Source organism: Alosa pseudoharengus, unplaced genomic scaffold (assembly GCF_046254945.1).
Source record: "Alosa pseudoharengus isolate Yale_2024_CS ecotype anadromous, Long Island Sound unplaced genomic scaffold, YU_APseudo_1.1 YU_APseudo_1.1_scf_16, whole genome shotgun sequence".
Classification (NCBI taxonomy): domain Eukaryota; kingdom Metazoa; phylum Chordata; class Actinopteri; order Clupeiformes; family Clupeidae; genus Alosa; species Alosa pseudoharengus.
This window is the reverse complement of record NW_027468630.1, coordinates 5,101,446-5,121,518: the sequence shown is the minus strand read 5'-3', so window position 1 is coordinate 5,121,518 and position 20,073 is coordinate 5,101,446. Positions and strand designations below refer to the sequence as shown.

Genomic DNA, 20,073 nt, shown 5'->3' with positions numbered 1-20,073 from the left:
AGACCCAGAGGTGAACTGTCCCCCGCAAACCCCTCCCTTCGCCCCTTCCTCTGCACAGTGCAGTGCAGTAGCCTAGGCCTACCTTCTGAGCAACAGGGGCGCCAATTTCCTAATTCCTCACACAAGTGATGGATAATAGAAAATCGTTTTGCGACGTTTATTATTATTATTATTATTATTATTATTTATTTTTTTTTTTTAAGCGCTCGTGCCGCCCCCTACAAGATGCCGCCCCGGGCGACCGCCCGGTTCGCCCGTACCTAAAACCGCCACTGCTCAGAGTGATGTTAACCTACAGCAGGCCTATTTAAGTTAACGACGTGGTTGTTGTGAGAGCACGATTCATTGGCGCTTGCAGTGTTCGGCCGTAGGCTATGTCTACGTGCGCACCTGCCAGGCTAAGAGCCAAAGAAACCCCCCTGTATATTCACTCCAAGTTGGCCTACCATAACTTACCAACTCTAGCCTACACTGTAGACCATAAACTGGCTATTTATATGACCAATGTATTTGTATTCTGTATTCTGCTTTATGAAGCAGTATTACGCTACTTGGAACGTAACACATTTTTGTTGGCAGGAGAGAGAATGACAGCGATTAACAAATTGCACTTGTTGCTGGTTACCAATAAATAGGGCCTACTATATTTTTTTTTGCAAACAACAAAAACAGAAAGGATGGAGACAGCAAAGCTAGAGATGGGCAGGAACAAGGTCAATTGGTAGAGATGCTTGTCAAAACGTTAGGAGCTGGATGTGTGGATGAATGAAGCACAAGTGTGCTTTATAAGCATGCACACTGTTTAAAGTTAGGCTAGGGTACACGGTAAACTACAAGTAAACCAAAGTTTGCTTTTTTAGGGCTGGATAAAGTTGACCAAATGGATATAGGCTGTTAGGCGTGAATAAAGTAGGCTACTTTGTTGCTCCAACCCTTCCAACGTTAATGGGGACGGATGTTGACATTTTCCGTATTTTGCGTGAGAAACCCGGGAAATCTCCCTTATTTTCATTGTTCAATATTGACAGAGCTATGGAACGAAAGAGAACGTTATATGGCGACAGAAATCAACAATCAAACAAGCCACTTGGATTTTTTGCAGTTTTCATTAGCCTAATACAAAAGATGGGTGACCCCCCCTCCTAGACAAAAAAAGTTAGGTGACCCTCCCCTCAACAAAGAATAAAAAGACATGACCCTCCCCTATTTTCCTCCGGTGACCCCGTTTATAAATAACGAACGGTCCCTTACTTACAGGCTATGGGCTGCATTTGATGACCATTTGGTTGTATTTGTTCATTGAAGATATCAAATGGATATCAAGTCCCAAAAGCGCAGTTTCCTAACAAGTCACAGGATTCTTCTCACAGAATGACCTCCTTTATCCTAACCAATCTGGCTTTAAAAGTGGCCACGCCACTGAAACAACTCTGTTAGTAAGTCTATACTCTTTTGATACCGTGAGGGAAATTTGGTCTCTGCATTTATTCCAATCCGTGAATTAGTGAAACACACTCAGCACACAGTGTACACCCATTGAGGTGAAGCACACACTAATCCCGACGCAGTGAGCTGCCTGCTACAGCGGGGCTCGGGGAGCAGTGAGGGGTTAGGTGCCTTGCTTAAGGGCACTTCAGCCGTTCCTCCTGGTCGTGGTTCGAACTTGCAACCCTCCGGTTACAAGTCCGAAGCGCTAACCAGTATAGGCCACGGCTGCCCCCCCCCCCTGTTGTCTAGGACAAACATCCACATCTCACTCACACCGTGGACACCACTGTACTGGGCCCGATTATTCGCTTTCTATGTCATATCAGATGACACCCAACTTTATCTGTCATTTCCGGCTGACAACTCCACGGTCTTGGCATGGATCTCGGATTGTCTCTATATGGATGAAAGAATGTCACCCCAAACTTAACCGCACTAAGCATCACATCATCAACATCAAAATTGACTCCTTATCCTCCCATCAAGGTTGTGAGAAACTTGAATGTCATAATCAATGACCAGCTGACCTTCTCTGTTGCCCAGTAGTACCGTTTTCCACTCTTCTATATAAGAAAAATCAGGCCATACCTGACCCAACACGCCACCCAACTCTCGATACAGAGCACTGTTATCTCTGGCCTCGACCACTGTAACGCCGTCTTAATGGGCCTCCTGGTTCGTGCAGTGAAACTACCACAGATGGTCCAGAACGTGTTAACTTGTCTGTATGCTACTGAGACCTTGAATTTCCCCTGGGGATCAATAAAGTATCTATCTATCTATCTATCTATCTATCTATCTAACTAACACATCTGGTTTTCAATCAACCAAAAAGGGCACGATAACCCATTGTTCATTGAGCTCCACTGGCTCTACCCTTAGCCGCCCACATCAAATTCAAGTCACTAATGCTCGCCTACAAAGTGATTACTGGGTCTGCTCCCACTTACTTAAATGCTCTCATAAAGGCCTATGTTACCCCCCAGCTGTTACACTCCTCTAAAGGAACGTTGTGTGGAACTGCTTCCCCGCTTACACATACAGCAATCCAGACTTTTTTCATGTGCAGTCCCCTGTTGGTGGAACAACCAAGTGCTACCAGAACAGGGGCGTCCCTCTCTATCTTCAAGAAGCTCTCGAAGACCCAATTCCTCCCAGAGTACCTAACCCATCTAACAACCCAACACAACTAACAGACCCAATTCCTCCCAGAGTACCTAACCCATCTAACAACCCAACACAACTAACAGACCCGATTCCTCCCAGAGTACCTAACCCATCTAACAACCCAACACAACTAACAGGCTCTTACCATGAACTTTGAACTTTGCTTCTCCCCTCCTCTCCATCCCCTTCTCCTTGTTCCACTACCTTTTCTGACTACACTTGGACTAGTAATTAAACTTCTTCACTCTCATCATCTGGTAGTGACGATAAAGTAGTATTTATTGTTCCCTAAAGTCTCTTTTGCAATGTACCTTGAATGGTAATCTTTTCATTTGGTTAGTTTCTGGATAAAAACATCCTTTAAATGAATACATGTAAATGTACAGGTTTTTGTGTGTCTCCAATTTGTGTTAGATGAGCAAATTTGGATTGTTTCCATTAAACTGCATCCTCAGTTTTTTTCTGATAATTTTCGTGTAAAAACAACATTAGTTGGAGTCTCTGTAAGCACATTTGGGCATTACCTGCCTAGGCTCTATGCAGGATTAACTGTGTAAACAGTGCTGTAAACTGTGTCCTGTTACTCACAGTGTACACTCTGAGTACAACATCAAGCAGCAGACAAATGTTAATTATTCTGGATTATCAGACCCAATGAGGCATAGACTAATGTGACTCGCATAGGCACTTCATTGAACAAATAGTAATGGCCAGTTAGCTCAGAAACCTGCTGGGTCCAAAAATGTTTCCTGCATATTTGGCTTTCATTAAAAACATTTTTAAAAAAAAACATGAAGCACAGACAGTTATCAGAGGCTTGTCTTTTAGCAGTCATGAAAATTAGCGGTTGTTATTTCCAAACTTAAAAAATATTTTAAAAATATTTCCTCAGGGTTTGTGCTGTCCTGTAGGCATGGTGCAGCTCAGTCCATTCCGCTGATTACGCCTGATAGAGGGTAATCCCAGATTGTCCAGGTCGTGCCAAATCCAATAAATGTGGAGTTCACAGGTTCCATCGTGTTTTCAGTGCTGCTGCCTGCAGCTGTAATGTGATGATGGGATCATGGTTAATGGCGTGGGAGATTGGGAGGGTGCTGCTGTTTTCTTTGGACAGCAGACTTAGAGGTGTAGATCAGTGGTGAGGTGAGGATGAGCTGTAAGAGGGATGCGGTGCTCAATTAATTGTTGTCTGTCCAGCACAGAAACTGTAAGGCTGCACATTTGACATGTATGTCTGTCTAGGCAACAATACAAGCATATACTATGTTAAGCAACTCGCCTTAACTCATACGACTCAATATTTCAATTCTGCTTCCATTCCGGTGATGCAAGTTATGCCACATAAGGGGTGAAAGAACATTTCATTGTAAGAAAAAGTAATTGTAAAACCTCTTTATGCACTTCTGCAAGATGCTCTGCAAACTGCTCTGGTCATACCCTGGGCATGAATGTGATTACATTTCTATCAGGAATTAGCTTTTGACACGTGTCCCCCTCTCGCCCCAGGCAGCATGGCTGGGGGAGCATCTGTTGGCTTCTCCAGCAACATGGGGACTAATACAATTCAAATGAGGGCCCAAGCAGATGCGTGTCTGACAGTTACTGTGCCTGTGCAGCCTAAGGAGCAGAGTGATCTCAAATGGCCTCTTCTTGCTTCCCTAGCCAGTAAGGGTTATGTAGGCATTTGTTAGCAAAGCCTATATACTACTGCAATAAATTGCTGCATTAGCCTCAAATGTATTATATTTTCTTCTCTATTATTGTGTTAAATGTTTCATATGTAAAGCACTTTGATCTGCATTCTGTGTATGAAAGGTGCTATACAAATCAAGCTTATTATTATATTATTATTATTATTATTATTATTAGCATTGAGTCGAAAGAGCCTCCTGATTGTGGGTGATATAACATGTCCAGTTTTTGCGTTGCAATCTGGAGAAAAAAAACATAATTTATGCTATAGTTTGATACTAAATGTCAAATTTCATCACAAAGGTAATGTAGAGTAATTTAAAGGTTGTTGGGTAGGCCTAGATGAGATAGCCAGAATGTCTGTCTGAAAGGCTTTCATTGCAAAAGGCTGAGGACCAGGGCCCGGTTCCCCCGAAAGCATCGTAAGCCTCAGTAGGTCATAAAGTTCCTCTGAAGTCCCAAGTTGTTGCTTAAGAACGTTGTGGAAACACTCATAAATCTACAAGTGATCCAGACTACTCATCAGAGCGTTTCTTCTGCGTACGTATGCCTACATGTCTACTGTGTGTGCATGTGTCTTTATGTGTGTGTGTGTGTGTGTGTGTTTATGTGTGTGTGTGTGTGCGGCCCAGTTAACCCCTGTGTATTTAAACCCCTCTGTCTCCCCCTCAGTCTCAGTCGGTAATTGGTGTTGTGTGTTTGGGTCCAGCTCTCCCTCACAGTGACTAAATGTACACACATATCTATCTATCTATCTATCTATTTATTTATTTATTTATTGTATGGGCCACCATGAATGGAATTCTGCTTGCCGTGCATTTAGAGGGTGTCATAATGATCCTACACACTTCTGTGCAGTTTTGAACCTGTCAGCCAAAGATACCTGCGATTACAATGCTTCGTATTTGCTTTTTTTAATTTTTGGGATGGGTTGACATGGCCTCTGGAGGTCAACATACAAAACAATTGGTCATCCTAGGCCCTACAGGTCTTGAGATATTTACAGAAAACTGTCCGGACCTTTACAGGCCAGTTGGTGTACACTAAATTTACACATAAATCAATTTATTGTATGGGCCCCCATGAACGGAATTTCACGAAACTTGGCATGCATTCAGAGGATGTCATAATGATCCTGCACCTCCAATTTTGAGCCGTTTTGACCCTGTCAGTCAGACATACCTGTGGTTACCTTAAAGTGCCTTAAAGAGACGTAAAACAAGTCATTTATCTATGTTAAAACAATACAAAACACCTAAACACATAATGCAATTGATTTGTTATAAATATTTGTCCAATTATATTAAAGAATAAGAGTAAGGAAATTACGGGACAAAAATTTAATCCAAAACAGGAATCACCCTCGTGGTTTAGCCTGTGCTGCATCAAAGTCTATACGCCTATGTTAATTAGGCCTATTGGCTACACATTTCCTCACTTTCTTACTCAAACTCTTCCTCACCTTCAAACGTTTTCTTCAGTGACATCCCAAAATACTATTGCGCAGACAGCACGCACAGTGGTAAGTGCACACACACAGTCGCAAGTGCATGTATCCATCGTTGTCGGGGAACCGGGCCCAGAGGTGTTTGAAATATCAGACTCAATAAATTAGCGTACTAACCCATGGAACAAACAGCTGGGACAAGTTTTTTTTCCCACCTGACCCTAAGTTGTAGGCTACTGGGTTAATCAAAAAATGTACATCAATTTATCATTTCCTTTGCCATTGCCATTACGACCAAAAGAATAGCATCCATCCAGTTTAAACTTGGGAATTATGGTAATTATTGATTCAAATGTATTTCTTTTGCATGTAACAATCATCACAGCAATAGCCAGTAGCGTGATCTTTCATAGACTACTATGCGCATTATTGTTTACTTTTCGAGCGACAAACGGACCCACGTAAAGCCCAGGCTTGCAGCCTAATGCCGTACGTAATGGAGAGATTAATATCTTAGAAGCGCTCAGCTGGCGCTGGACTAGTGGCCAAACACTTCAGTTCAGCAGCACCGGGAGAACACCTCGAAGGCGGAATATGCCTCTCTGTTGGACTCTGATGATCATAATGCTGTGCTATTGCACTGTGGACCAAGATCGCTCTCAAGGAAACTGTGGACAACTGAGTTGACAATGCGCGAAACGGTTTCGGAATATTGGTCTCTGGCATTTTCAGTCAGGACACCGCACAGCTACCGATTTAAACTTCAACCAAGTTAATCGTTTATTCCCTGATATGACTCTGACATGACTCACTGATATTTTACATTCTAACAAATATCAGTGGGTCCCTTAATTGTTCCAAGGTGCCAATGCGGATACGCGCTTCTGGTGGCAGATCTTGGTGGCTGTCTTTGGACTTTCCTCGAAGAACATAATAGACTTCAAATAGTAAACATTCAAAACAGGCACCAGGGCCGTATAAGACATCGATGAGACCTCACTACTCGATCATCTTGTTTCGCATCTTGGATGAAAGCTTTTTTTTTGGTCATCGGTCCATACGAGGGAGAGAACAGCGATGCTCACTAACGTTACACATTCTAACTGCTCCACGCAGCATGCTACCGTTTACTACAACTTCCCTGTTCTTGTATTTGGAATACTGTTAATAATCGTCATTATTTGTGGAAACACTCTTGTGTGCCTTAGTGTTTACACGGAAAAGGCTTTAAAAACTACAACAAACTACTTTATTGTCAGTTTGGCTGTTGCAGACTTGATGCTGGCTGTGCTGGTTTTGCCACTGTATGTTTATTCTGAGGTAAGCATCCTTAAAATGTTAGACAACAGTAACCAATCGACCGAATTCTACATGGCTTTCTGTAGATTTCAGCTCTAAATGAAACAACCTTTCGATTAAGGGAATGGCTTTCAGATCTCTGGAGATGACACCATGAAAGGATCAGTAGCTTGGCACTGGCTCAAGTATCTCACTGGGTCAAGTAACCGTGGGACAGACGTCATATGCTAAATCTATTTCTACTGTAACCCGTCCATGCCATTAAACCAGTGACGTTTATGGTCCTTTATTTCATTGGAAGATGGCTAATTTAAGATCATATAACTTGGGAATTGTTTTGGTACTGGCTACTGGCTCTTTCAAATTGCAACTTTTACTGTTGGCTAGGCTTACAAAGGAGTTAAATCATTTTCTCTGTTTTGCACATTTCACACATTTCAGAAATAAGATAGGAAAGCAGGTGCCTGATGCATTGGTTGGTCTGTTGGTCTGATGTGTTGAGTTGATTGAGTTACTTAATGCTCCTCTTAGTTTCAGGGTGGGAGTTGGTCCTTGAACATGATTGTTTGTGATGGGCTGATGGCAATGGATGTAATGCTGTGTACAGCTTCCATATTCAACTTGTGTGCCATCAGTGTTGACAGGTAGGGATTTCAACACACACACACACACACACACATTTGTGTTTAAACATTTCTGTCCTCCACTACCATAAGTTACAATGTGTCTGTTTACAACACCTTCTACTTTTCATTTGGCAGGTTCATTGCTGTTGCAGTTCCTCTGCATTACAACCGCAAACATGTTGACAACAGGCAGATCATTCTTCTCTCCGGCACCTGGTTACTGGCCTTTGCTGTGGCCTCCCCCATTCTCTTTGGAATAAACAACATCCCTGACCGCGACACGTCGGAGTGCAAGCTGGAGGACGACAACTACGTGGTCTACTCGTCCGTCTGTTCCTTCTTCATCCCCTGCCCCATCATGCTGCTGCTCTACTGCCGCATGTTCTACGGCCTGCGCCAGTGGGAGGAAGCCCGCAAGGCCCGGCTGCTCAAGAGCATCCAGGCCTGCCGGACCCTACAGACGCCCGCGGCCCTGGCGGCTGCCCAGCAGCCCTCCCTTTCGGCCGCACAGCTGCAGAAGCAGGAGCCTCAGCCTCAGTCTCAGTCTCAGCCTCAGCCACTGCAACCGCCACGCCTGCCCCGGGTCATTGAGAAGGACCTGGCCCAGGCGAGGATGGAGGACAACGACGAGTCCACAACCCCAGAGTTCCCGCTGCCCATTAAGTACAGGGACAGTGTCATTCAGACAGTGTCATACCCGGACGTCACGTACAGCCCCTCGCCGCGCAGGAAGAAGAAGGGGGCCAAACTGAACGGGCGTGAGCGGAAAGCAATGAAGGTGCTGCCGGTGATTGTAGGTGAGTAAAGACTGATTTACTCATGAGGTTGTTAGTTAGTAGTTACTAGTTTTTAGATTAAGAAGTTAGGTTGTTAAAAGAAGTCGGTTGGCTTCAGGCATCATTGCAAGTATGGTCTCTATACTATGGAACAGGTGGGATTTTTAATTGAGACTCGATATTATATATGTGGATTGAGACTATATATGTGGACACACTAGACTGAGACTATAATTAAATTAAATTTAATTCAAATTTACTGGTCACGTACAATTATACAGAATATATACCGTGGAATGCTTTGTCCACTGTCTCCATGGCTGTGCAATGTGTAAATAAATAAGGAAATAAATAGGAAGAGAAGAAGCAGATTACTACATAGAATATCATTGTCTTTCTACCTTTAGTTTTTTTCATCACCTTTTTACTGGGGGCCAAGCAGATGTGAATGCACCCATTGTGTTTCTGCCTTGTCTAACTGGGGGCCAAGCAGTAAAGCTACAGTGTTTCTACTTTTCTGACATTATGTTTTGTTAATAAATTAAAAAAAAACCTAATGGTCGCCGAGGCAACCAGGGCCGCATACAGTTTTGAAAAATACAGAGGTATGACAGAGGTAGACGTAGCATGAGGTCAAAATTGGTTCTTTTTTATGTTCCTGTAACTTGGCACTTGGACCTGAACATTGTATAACGACACTTATTAGCGGTACTTGGAGACCCTCACAAAAAGAAACCCGGAGGCAACAGCCAACCCCCCATTCCCCTCACCCTCTCTACTTAATGGGGGGGGATATAAAGTTTTATGGTCATGAGATCGTTTAGATGGTGACAATTATTGACAACTATACTCTAACAACTGATAAAACAGATATATTATTACTAAATTAGTGATTTATTACATTGGTGGGAAGTTAATGCAATATTTTTTTAACCTTCCCACCAACGTAATAACTTCCTTTTGGTGGGAAATTGGGTTATTACGTTGGCAGTAGGCAACAGTTATTACGTTGGTGGGTTATTATTACGTTGGCAGGATTATTACCTTTAAAACGTGCTGATTTTGTGCAGATTTTTATTACGTTGGTAGTTTATTATGTTGGTGGGAAGTTATTACGTTGGTGGGTGTTATTGGGCAGAGAAGAGGTTCTTTACTCTGGGCTTTACTCTCATGATGTATAGTTCCTCTAGGTTGGGTAGTGCACTCCTGGTGGTACGTTCAGCTGATCTCACTACTCTCTTTAGGGCAAAGGGTCTGCATTTGACTGTGATGAATTCCAGGTCAGGTGAACAGTGTCTTGACAGTACTTGACATTCCTACTATCACACCACTTATTGTTCACTATGATGCACACACCCCCTGCTCTGGGTCTGTCCATGGTAAACAGAAAGAGATTCAGCAGGTTGAATCGAGACTATATGTGTGGACACACTAGACTGCCTGTGAAAAGGAGTATATTCATTCATAGCTCATTTTGAATTCAATATCAATAGTAACTCTCCTTTCGAGAAAAGTTATTCCTCTCCACTACCTTACTTTCCTAAAGAAATAGCTCATGGTAAATGGTAAAAGGTGAAAGATCTATGCACCACTGTAAACCTAACAATAACCTGGACAATAACCTGGAAAAAAACAATAACCTGGAGTGAGCCTGGGTGCCATAAGGTCAGGCAGGGAACCAAACGCGCAGAACCAAAGATTGACAAGAGTGTGAACACAAGTGCACAAGTGACACACAACACTGACACTCACATTTGTCCTAATACCCGAACACATAGCTAACTATAGTCTTAATCTTTAAATCCAATTACCACATAATCTTTGTATAGTCTTGTAATCTAATTTTACACTTTCAGACGTTTCAAAGCTTGGGGGTTACTTTAACTTTTCAGTTTAATTTAAGGGAATTATCACTCAATTTTGAATTTATATTACAGAATTGACCTCCGTAACATTTCTGAATGTTATTTTTCTTACAAAAAACGTAATTGTGTGCCCTGTGGTGATTCAATATTGATACTTATTAAGAGGCAGAAGTAACAAAGCTGACACTCATGTGAAATCCAGTGAAAGTATTATGGTGTCACAGAAAGTATCACACTGAAAGTATCATTGTCCACTAGTAGACAGTGATCAGTAACAGCTTAACGGATCATCAGAAAACTACTTAACACTCGGTTTAGACTAGTCTAACGGTTGTTGGGTTGAAAGAGGATGTTGTCATATCATTTGTCCTTAAAATGCCAACTTCCATGTCACATTCACTCTGTCATTCAGTGCCCAGTGTGCTCATGCTTATTTTAAGAGCTTGTTCCAACAGAATATTTAAGTGGAGTAGATGCCTGGAGTTTCATAGCACCAGCAATATCTTCAAGGTGCACCCTGGACATCATAAAAAATGTAACATGCCATGATATAACAGTGAACACGACATTAAGTTGATGCATAGCAATTAACATTATAGCCAAATAAAAACCCTAACTGTCCACATATGAGCTGTTATGCTCTACATCAAACACAATAAATGTGGTAGCTTGTGCAAACAATTCTCTGACTATAGAGGCTGGCTTGTATAACACTTTGCTGTTGTTAAGGAAGAGCAGGAAGAAAGTGTTGCCTCATTAGCTCATGCTGAATGAGGACAGGGTAGCCACACACTCCCAACTGCCAAGTTATCTATTCAAGGAAAAATGAGATCTTTAAAAGAGAATAGCGTTCCTTATTCATGATAATCTCTTGGGCAGCACCTCTGCTTGGGTGTTCATTCGTTCTCCTCGCTATCTCATTAGGTACTAACAGGTCTCAGGTGATGAGCTTGCTGTGTCTGAGTCGGAATGTGGCACGTGGTCACATGAGCAGCGGTAGTGCCTTAGACTGTGACCCTTTAAATGCCTGATATCCTAATATGTCTACCATGTCCATATGTCTACTACCACCTCATTTTTACTCAGTCAGTCTTTCTTTTTACAAACAGTATGTGGGTCGTTTGGAAGAACAATGTCAATCTGAGAAAGATGTCAAAATCTGGTACCTGTAACCTGTCCAGGGCAATTCCATGGAAAATTGACTTTTTGTCACATCCAGTGAAATGCCTTGCCTTGGTATGATGTGAATGATAACATTCATTTTTTGTGCATTTTTTCTCATGTACATTCTTCAGCCAAAAATAGCAAATGCTCAAATTTCATGTAATCATTCACATCATACCATACCAACACATTGTATTGGCGTTATAGATGTTACAAAAAACATACTTTTCCATGGAATTGCCCTCCAGCATTTACACCTGTTGTCCCGTCCCTGACTGGTGTACAGGTGCGTTCCTGTTCTGCTGGACGCCCTTCTTCGTCGTGCACACGACCAGGGCCACGTGTGAGTCCTGTGATATCTCCCCCTATCTGATGAGCATTGTCACCTGGCTGGGGTACGTCAACAGCGCTCTCAACCCCATCATCTACACGGTGTTCAACACAGAGTTCAGGAAGTTCTTCCGCAAGTTTGTGCTCACCTGTTGGTGAATTGAAAAACGAACGGCGCAAATGTGGCCGTATCCTTGAAATGAAGTAACGTGCGTGATGTGGTACTGTGGGCCAGATCTTCAACTACTGTGTGATGATTATTCTGTTCCTTTGTTTTTTGTACGGCACATTGGATTCTTGAAATGAAGTGACTGCATTATGTGATACTATGGGCCACTGTGGGCCAAGTGCTGTATGATGTGATAATTATTCAGTTCATATGTTTTTGTACAGGTCTATCACCCATTCTACCTTTGCTACTATTTTTTTATGTCTGTGACAGCAGAATGTAAGTTTGTTTGTTAAAGGTGCCTATTGTTCTCTCTCGTCCACGTTTTATGTGGAAAACTATCCATTAAATGATGTTTTCCCCTCGGAACAAGAAAATGCACCAGAAAAGTGTTGCAAACACAAGGATGCTGGACACCATACATAAGTAAGGATTCATAGTGATTTTTTAGTTACGCTGTAAGAACACGATTTGATTCTTCAGTCTATCCTCCTGCTGTTCCCAAACCTGAAAGATTTTTTAAATATTTTAAGTATTCACAGTACAGATAAAACACCATAGACTATAGGATGTTGCTATAATATTCAGTATTCAACTGCTCATATGAAAAAACATCATATAATCTATTATGCATTGCCATCACCAGCCTGGTCTTTGTAAAGTCTGAAGTATGCTTCAGTTTGTCACATAATTAACTGTAGGAGAAAGCAGCAATTCATATCTCTCTCAGCCAGTTCTTGGACAATGGAAACAGTAAACAAGCCTGTACTTGATTAAGCTCCTCTGAGAAATGCCATGAAAACAAAATGAAGTTGTTATTTTTAATTGTTGTTTCATAAACCTTACATTGCAAAACACATCTTTAGGAAGACACAAATATGACCTGAATTATTTATTTATTCATTCAGTGCCATGGAATGGTTTAATAAATTGGACCATAAATCCAACACTTGTTTTTTCCATGTTAGAACATTCCTTTCATCAATTTCATACAATACATTCGGGGGGGCAATGTCTCAATGAACTGTGACTAATAACTGGATGGTATGAGAGACAGAGACCTTGTTTGAGCATTGAAGTTTGGAATAAAAGGGGCAGAAGAAATAGAAGATTTTGATTTGCAGATAGCAAGACCGATATTCAACAAAACCTCTAAGATAGGCTCTAAAGCGGTCTTTTATCAAAGCTTGAATTTGCAGGGTTGGAAAAAAGAACCATAGCGGGCCAACTGAAAGAATAACGTTCATTTAACTACTCTGAGACAGAAATGCTGAGTGTAATTATGCCCACTGGGTTAATATGTTGAAAGTGCACTTCTTAATGACTGCTTGAGAGAGCCTGCCAAAAGTTTTTGCTCCTCATTCCTTTTCTCAATTGAATAATAGATGAAATAGATGAATTTCAAAATGCATGTGAAGGTGAATCCAGTGGGGTCCAGTGCTTCTGCATCCTACGCAATGCCTCACCCAAATGTGCTGTAGACTAGGGACTGGGTGCTGTCTCAGTCAGCCACATAAGTCCATGTAATGTAAAGACTATAGCATGAAATGAGAGGCAAACGCTGTTTAAAAGTTCATCTCTCATTCTGTCTATAGATAAAAACATCTGTCTCTTTCTGCCTAGATAATTAAACTGATGTAGCCTGGGTGAACCCAAATGAACCAGCACATTTGAATTGGCTCTGCAGGTCCGTCTGAAGACCTTCCCATTCATGCCAATTTCCGAATCACCAAAAACTCAGGAATCACAACTGCTTATCCAACATGGGTTGAGCTTTGTATGATGACTGACAGAGGAGTACAGTTAGCGTGGTTCAACACAATTAATGGCTGTGCTGAAGGTATCAGTGTTAAACAACATGGATGTGTTTTCATGGAACTGAGAAAAAATGCATTTAAAACCTTTGTTTACAATAAAGATGTCTTTGCTGTATTTCTGAAAGGATTTGTTAAGAGTTCAATGTACCAATTTAAGTTTAATTTCACTGCTGGCTATGCCCCATGTCCTTGAACTGCTTCTGACCTTAAACAATGGGTGAACTGTAACTGAATTCTCTTATCTCACTCCCAGACTAAAAGCTGATACTGTAAGACATTTAAGGCTTCAGTTAGGTTAGGGCAAAAATATTAGGTTTATACATTGTCATACCAAGAACATTAAGTGTAATTCTGTGATTGAGAGCTGCATTAGGCCTAGATCCCATACCATGGAAGCCCACAATATTTTTTTTGTGAGTCAGCTCTCATGTCAAACTAAATAACTTTCTGCATTTTAGCCAACTGTCCCTCATTCACTCTCACCCAATCATTGGAGAGGCCCTGTCAACGGCAGAATGAAAATGTGGATTTGATTTGAATGTTTGATTCGTCAAGTATTCTTTTTTCAGGTGTGACTTACTATCAACTCAAACAATTTGTTAAAATGTTGAAACCACTATGAAAAAAACAAACATATAACAGGTCACCTCACCCTGCCATAAAAATCACTGGCACACCTTTTGTATTCAAATGGATATGTATACACTCTGGATAAAAGCCTCATGTACTCTGCAATATAGGCTGTGGGTCAAATCCAGTTTGTTACACTTGGGTCCTCATCATGCATCATTTCTCGTTTGAGTTTCACCAATTCCTTGCTTGGCACAAAGTGGGTTATGTGAGAAATCGCAGTGCATCGTCTCCACAGTGCTATTTTCCAGCTCCTCACTGTGGACATGACAAGCACAAGGTCCTGCGGCTAAAAGGGTCAGCTTTGCCTTGCTGAGGTTTTATGACCGAGCAGAGCAATTTCTCCTAAACGAGTGCTCAAAGTTATCTCCACATCTCCTGCGTTACAAATTACATAAGCAAACGACCAAAATAGATGAGTTTTTATTTGTTTGGCAAGCCTGGAATGTCCTCCATCCTCCAGTATTACAATGTTTGTGAAAATGTGCAATAAAGTAAACGCAAAGCCTGCCAAGACGCTGCATCACACTTTTTCAGGGCATAACGACAACAAGGCAAGAGGCTACATCACCCAAACAGATCTCCAGTATTGCTCTGGTGCAACACCATATTTGTGCAAAATAAATTATTCACAGGACACAGACAGAAGTTTGAAGGGGGAAATGTGTCTTTATGAAGAGCATCTTGAACCCTTTTTGAAGGAGTATTTTATTTATAAAAACCATTAGCACCTTAAAATTATGTAGGAAATTCAACATAAATAAATAAATACATCTCATAAACATGGTAATGAAATGATCAGCACAATCTCTAAGTAGGCTACTCCAAGCCACAATGAAAGCATCTTCCTTCATTCACTATTGGTGGTAGAAGGACTTTCATAGGGAGCTGCACCTCGCAGTCCTCAAACTTACTTACTAGAGCATGCTCATAAGTATGCTCATAAATACTTTCAAAGCTTCTTAAATCACAAACCAACATTCCAAAATATGTGCATGGAAGAGTGCCATGAGCTAGCATGCCTAGCTCCATGAGAAATATTTAGATTAGCTATTAGCTAAGGTGAGCCTTCATATCATCCCAAGAACATTGCATTCCACCACAATATAGACAGATACAAAGAAGAGTATAGAAAAAGATAATTCTACCCTATCCCCAGATGTGCAGTAGTGTGCATATTACAGTTAAACAGACCATGTGATTGGATCCTGAGTTTAGGCTGGTGCCTACTGGTTGGCAGAGACAGAAACACCAGGCATCTCATTCTTCATTCTCCTTTATAGAGAAAACAAAAACAAAACAGACCATTTGTATTTGAGATTTCAGTAGTGGTGCCTATTCTTACCAACCTGTGAAAAAAAGGAAGGAAAAGGAAGATTTATTTATTTTTTTACTACTTTTGCAAATTTGAAGGAAATGTGTCCCTCCTTTTCTTACAGCACACATTGAACCTTCATTTGAAAGCATAACGATCACCGTGAATTGGTTTCACAGTAACCACACAGTGAGACAGGCGGAGGAAACTTATATTTACTCATTTAAGTGCCATCAAGCATAAATATGTGTTGAGTAATTAGTGCATGTGGCTATGAAGTCATTCCTCAGCCAATCACAATAATTCAACCATACCTTATCAATGTTCACACAGAACTCAGTAATTGTTCTACAATGGAGAAAATAACCAAGTTCCTATCTCAACTGGAAATGCCTGACATGGAATGATCTAGAGCAGTGGTTTTCAAAATGGGGGCCGCGAGGGGGTGCCTCAGCAAGTTGGAAGGAAAAATAAAAGGAACAAATAAATACATTTGAAAATTTTAAATATACCTATTACTATGAGGGTTGTTATACAATGTCATTATAATATTGTGTCGCATATCTGGACATTATATTTTCCATGATAATGACTGAATAATACTAGAGCGATAGCTCTCATATAGCAGAAAGCCCCAAATACAATTTTTACACACTGTATGCTCTATCGCGAAGTGCTTGTGGCTAAAATAATTATTAGGATTAGCTTAATGTATTTTTACATTTGCCGTAGTATTGTCAATGGGGTTAATAACACATTAAGGGGGTCCTTGGCCAGAACCTAGTGGTATTTGGGGGGCCTTGTCGTGGAAAAGTTTGGGAACCCCTGATCTAGAGGATTCATGGAAAACTATATTGGACGTGAATCTTTATAGACACTTTCCAGCACTGATCTGCTGACCCTCCCATGCTTGTGCTTTAAATCTTGCTTCTAAGAAATTAGCAAAATGCTTTAGCAATTAACAAAATTAAATTAGATCTAGGTACTGCACGGCATACTTTTCATGCTGCCAGCCTTGTTGCCAATCAGTGGCATTTGGGCCTGTTGTGTTTTGTGAGAGAATGCCAAACTTCACATGGACACATGGATAATTTATGTATTTATACTGCAGGGCAAAATGTAACCACAGTGATGATCGTCTATATTTGTCATAGATGTGATGTGAAATCATTAAACCTATGTATTACTCTGACCTCTGACCTGTCAACCATTATCATCAGAGGAAGGTGATGATATATGGGGCAGCTTTTTGAGCAATGTTGCTGGGCAACCACATAACTGGTCCCATGTGTTCTGATTTGATGATCATTACAATATGCCTACTGATGATTACAGTTCTCTAGAAGAAAATGTTACCCAATATTAACGGGAATGTGCCCAAACAACAATACTCAGGAACATCGCTCAAAAATAGCCTTGTTCATCATCAGTTTGTTATTCTTAGGTAATTTAGTAAATCTATGATACTTAAATAAGGTTTTCTCAGTGGTATATCATACTCGGCGAAAGGCTAAAAAGATTTATATTGACAGTTGTTAACATAAGCATCACCTTTTTTGTTTATGTGTGTGTGTGTGTGTGTGTGAGAGAGAGTGAGGGAATGTTGCTCATGAACACTTAAATTGCCCACCTATTTCGTCTCAGCAGCAATGAGGGCTTTCAGCTCTTCTGTCCAGCCCACAGCATCCGCCAGCTTTGACACCCCACTAACCACATCCCCAAGTTCCGCCACATCATTGGGCCGTGGGGATCCCCATGCAAAGGGACCCACCAGGTCCCGATTGACCAGCAGGCGTGGCACTGAGCCCCGCACCGCACCTGTCAGGCTGGCAAATGGCTCCACCTGCAGGTCATAGAAATGCAGGTTTGTACCAGGTCTATTCAGAATTTGTGGGGTCCACAATCATGTTGGTAACTGGCTAGTATATGTAAAAGAAACGTTCTCTGAACGTTTGCTTACACACCCTATGCCCCATATACTCAAGGCTATTATGATGGGAACTGGTTGAAAAAAAAAACAATATCCTGATCTATCCTTAAAGGGGCAGTCTGCTGATTTTTCACATAGATCTCTGTTTCGAAGTCACTGAGTACGGTCAGTAGGAAAAAAACTCATGAAAACAATCGGTTTTATCTACCTCGAGTTGCTAGTTCCAACAGTTAAAGAAGCCAGGCAGCTACAGCGCTTCACTCTGGGGGCATGAACATGAAGGCTCACAAACATGCCCCCAGAGTGTAGCACTGTAGCTGCCTGGATGCTTTAGCTTCTAGAGTTAGGTAAAACCGTTTGTTTTCAGGGTTTTTTTGTACCGACAGTACTTAGTGACCTTGAAAAACTGAGATCTATGTGAAAAATCACCGGATTTCTCTAATGAAACAGTGATGACTGCATCAGCATCAGCTAAACTCGGCATAAACTCTGCATCAGCTTACCTCCAGGGAAGTACCCATTATGATAAGCAGATCAGCCATAGGAAAGTCTTTGAGGTACATGAAGAAGTACTGGGGAAGCTCTTCCCCAAAGAACACAATATCAGGCTTTATCACCCCCTTGCAGGTGGGGCACTTCGGGATGGCTCCTTTCATCACATCTGCCTGTTCAATTAGACACACGTGATTCAATAGTAAACAAAACACTTCTTTGACTCTTCTGTATGACAGAAATATATATAAAAAGAGTCACTTACATACAGTTCTTCTCCTTTATAATCCCTTCTGCATGCAGTGCAGGTGGCAGTGGCAAATGTTCCATGTGCCTCAACCAGCATGTTGGGAGGAATGCCTGCAACTTGTATCAATGCAAATACACACAAATTATGTATTTATTATACGCTATGGAAATACACACAAACAACTTATTTATTTATTACACATTATGGAAATACACACAAACAATTTATATATTAATATTAAAGTGCATTTTGTGTCCTGGAAACAAGCAATGACAACTTGCAGAATGAGACTTACTTCGCTCTAATCCATCAATGTTCTGGGTGTACATCCTTAATAACTGTCCCTTGTCATGAAGAAGACGAACAAAATAGTGGGTCAGGTTGGGTTGATAGTTTCCTGGGTACAACTCTTTGGCCAGAGCAAAGAAGGGCTTGGGGTTGTGGTGGAAGTAGTTGATTTCGAAAATAGCCTCTGCATAAGGTAGGTTGTACTGCTGAAGGTTGTCATAAAGACCACTGCCAGGAGATCTGTAAATGAGAAAAACTACAATGCAAATTTCAATTTGGGACTGTTTACTCTAGTCCAGGTTCAAGGGAATATATAATGTTCTGATATTTTTTTTAATAAATATTAATCTCGCAGCAAAATGTTAGAGAGAGGTTTGGCATGGATGCAGGTGTGTGTGCAGACCTGAAATCTGGAATGCCACTGGGTGTGCTGATCCCTGCTCCTGCCATCACCACAACCCTCTTGTATTCCTGTTCTTTGATGCCCTTTGCAATGTCCTCAAGAGTTTGCTGTTTGGAGCTCCCACCACTTTTCCCAAATATTCCTCGAGACTGGCCATTGAAAAAGCTTCTCCTGATGTTAAAATAGAGCAAAGCTTAATTTTCAGGTCTGATTAAGTGTAACATTGCACTACATCTTACCAGCATCGCTTACCAGCAATGCATAGCATTTGAAGAGATGGCTTTTCGTTCTTGTTGAGTGACACACCAACTGTATTTCCTTCGTGTATAACTCAGGTGCGTTGGTTGATGTTCTGAAAAGATGGGAGCATGATCTTCCACATTAATGGCTTCATATGAAATTGGAACTAATGAAGGATACTTGAATATGAACTTCATATTCAATATCCAGCATGTCGTTTAATCAGTATTAGAACTAAACGTCAACAAAGAAACATTGCTAGCTAACCTAACTGTAATGTAATTGGACCTGAAAAGAAACACTAACCTTTGACTGTGCAGCATGTCCTTATTATTATGCGTTGATAAAAATACAACCTGTACTGTAGAACTGCAGGGGAGGCCATGAGGAAAGTGCAGTATATTCTGTATAAGTATAAGACACAAGTCGCATAGGTCACATCTAAACAGAACAGGAATGTACAAGAAATATCAGTATTGAGCAGTTGTCAGTAGCTAGCCTACTCTTTAAGCTAGCAAAGCCTGTACACAGAGGCCCAAAGCCGAAGAGGACATGCTGGACAATGCGCAAGGAATAAACAACGTATGATTGGGCGCTCGTCGTTGACGTTGGTGACCGTAAAGTTCATAAAATAAGGTAAGAAAAAACACATCATCACGAATATCGATCAAAATCTCTGATTGCA

General features: G+C 41.3%; 2 protein-coding genes across 4 annotated transcripts; one reads left to right on the top strand and one right to left on the bottom strand.

Annotated features, from left to right (window-relative positions):
• The first annotated feature begins 6,370 nt into the window (after positions 1 to 6,370).
• drd4b (dopamine receptor D4b) lies at positions 6,371 to 13,682 on the top strand. The gene is made up of 4 exons (XM_076288051.1): positions 6,371 to 7,114; positions 7,625 to 7,737; positions 7,855 to 8,516; positions 11,811 to 13,682. The coding sequence occupies exons 1-4, from the start codon at positions 6,872 to 6,874 to the stop codon at positions 12,011 to 12,013; spliced, it is 1,221 nt and encodes a 406-aa protein (XP_076144166.1). The 5' UTR covers positions 6,371 to 6,871; the 3' UTR covers positions 12,014 to 13,682.
• Positions 13,683 to 14,877: 1,195 nt separating this feature from the next.
• On the bottom strand, positions 14,878 to 19,953 carry sirt3 (sirtuin 3). 3 transcript variants are annotated; one of them, XM_076286810.1, is made up of 9 exons: positions 19,892 to 19,953; positions 19,695 to 19,792; positions 19,401 to 19,500; positions 19,149 to 19,319; positions 18,753 to 18,985; positions 18,473 to 18,573; positions 18,219 to 18,380; positions 17,416 to 17,628; positions 14,878 to 15,745 (listed from the first exon to the last, which is right to left on the bottom strand). In XM_076286810.1, the coding sequence occupies exons 2-8, from the start codon at positions 19,771 to 19,773 to the stop codon at positions 17,416 to 17,418; spliced, it is 1,059 nt and encodes a 352-aa protein (XP_076142925.1). In that variant the 5' UTR covers positions 19,774 to 19,792; positions 19,892 to 19,953; the 3' UTR covers positions 14,878 to 15,745. The 3 variants fall into 3 exon arrangements, with proteins under 3 accessions (XP_076142925.1, XP_076142926.1, XP_076142927.1); XM_076286811.1 differs by lacking the exon at positions 17,416 to 17,628 and having other exon boundaries at positions 19,695 to 19,941; XM_076286812.1 differs by lacking the exons at positions 19,401 to 19,500; positions 19,695 to 19,792; positions 19,892 to 19,953 and having other exon boundaries at positions 18,753 to 19,001; positions 19,149 to 19,237.
• Between the last annotated feature and the right edge of the window lie 120 nt (positions 19,954 to 20,073).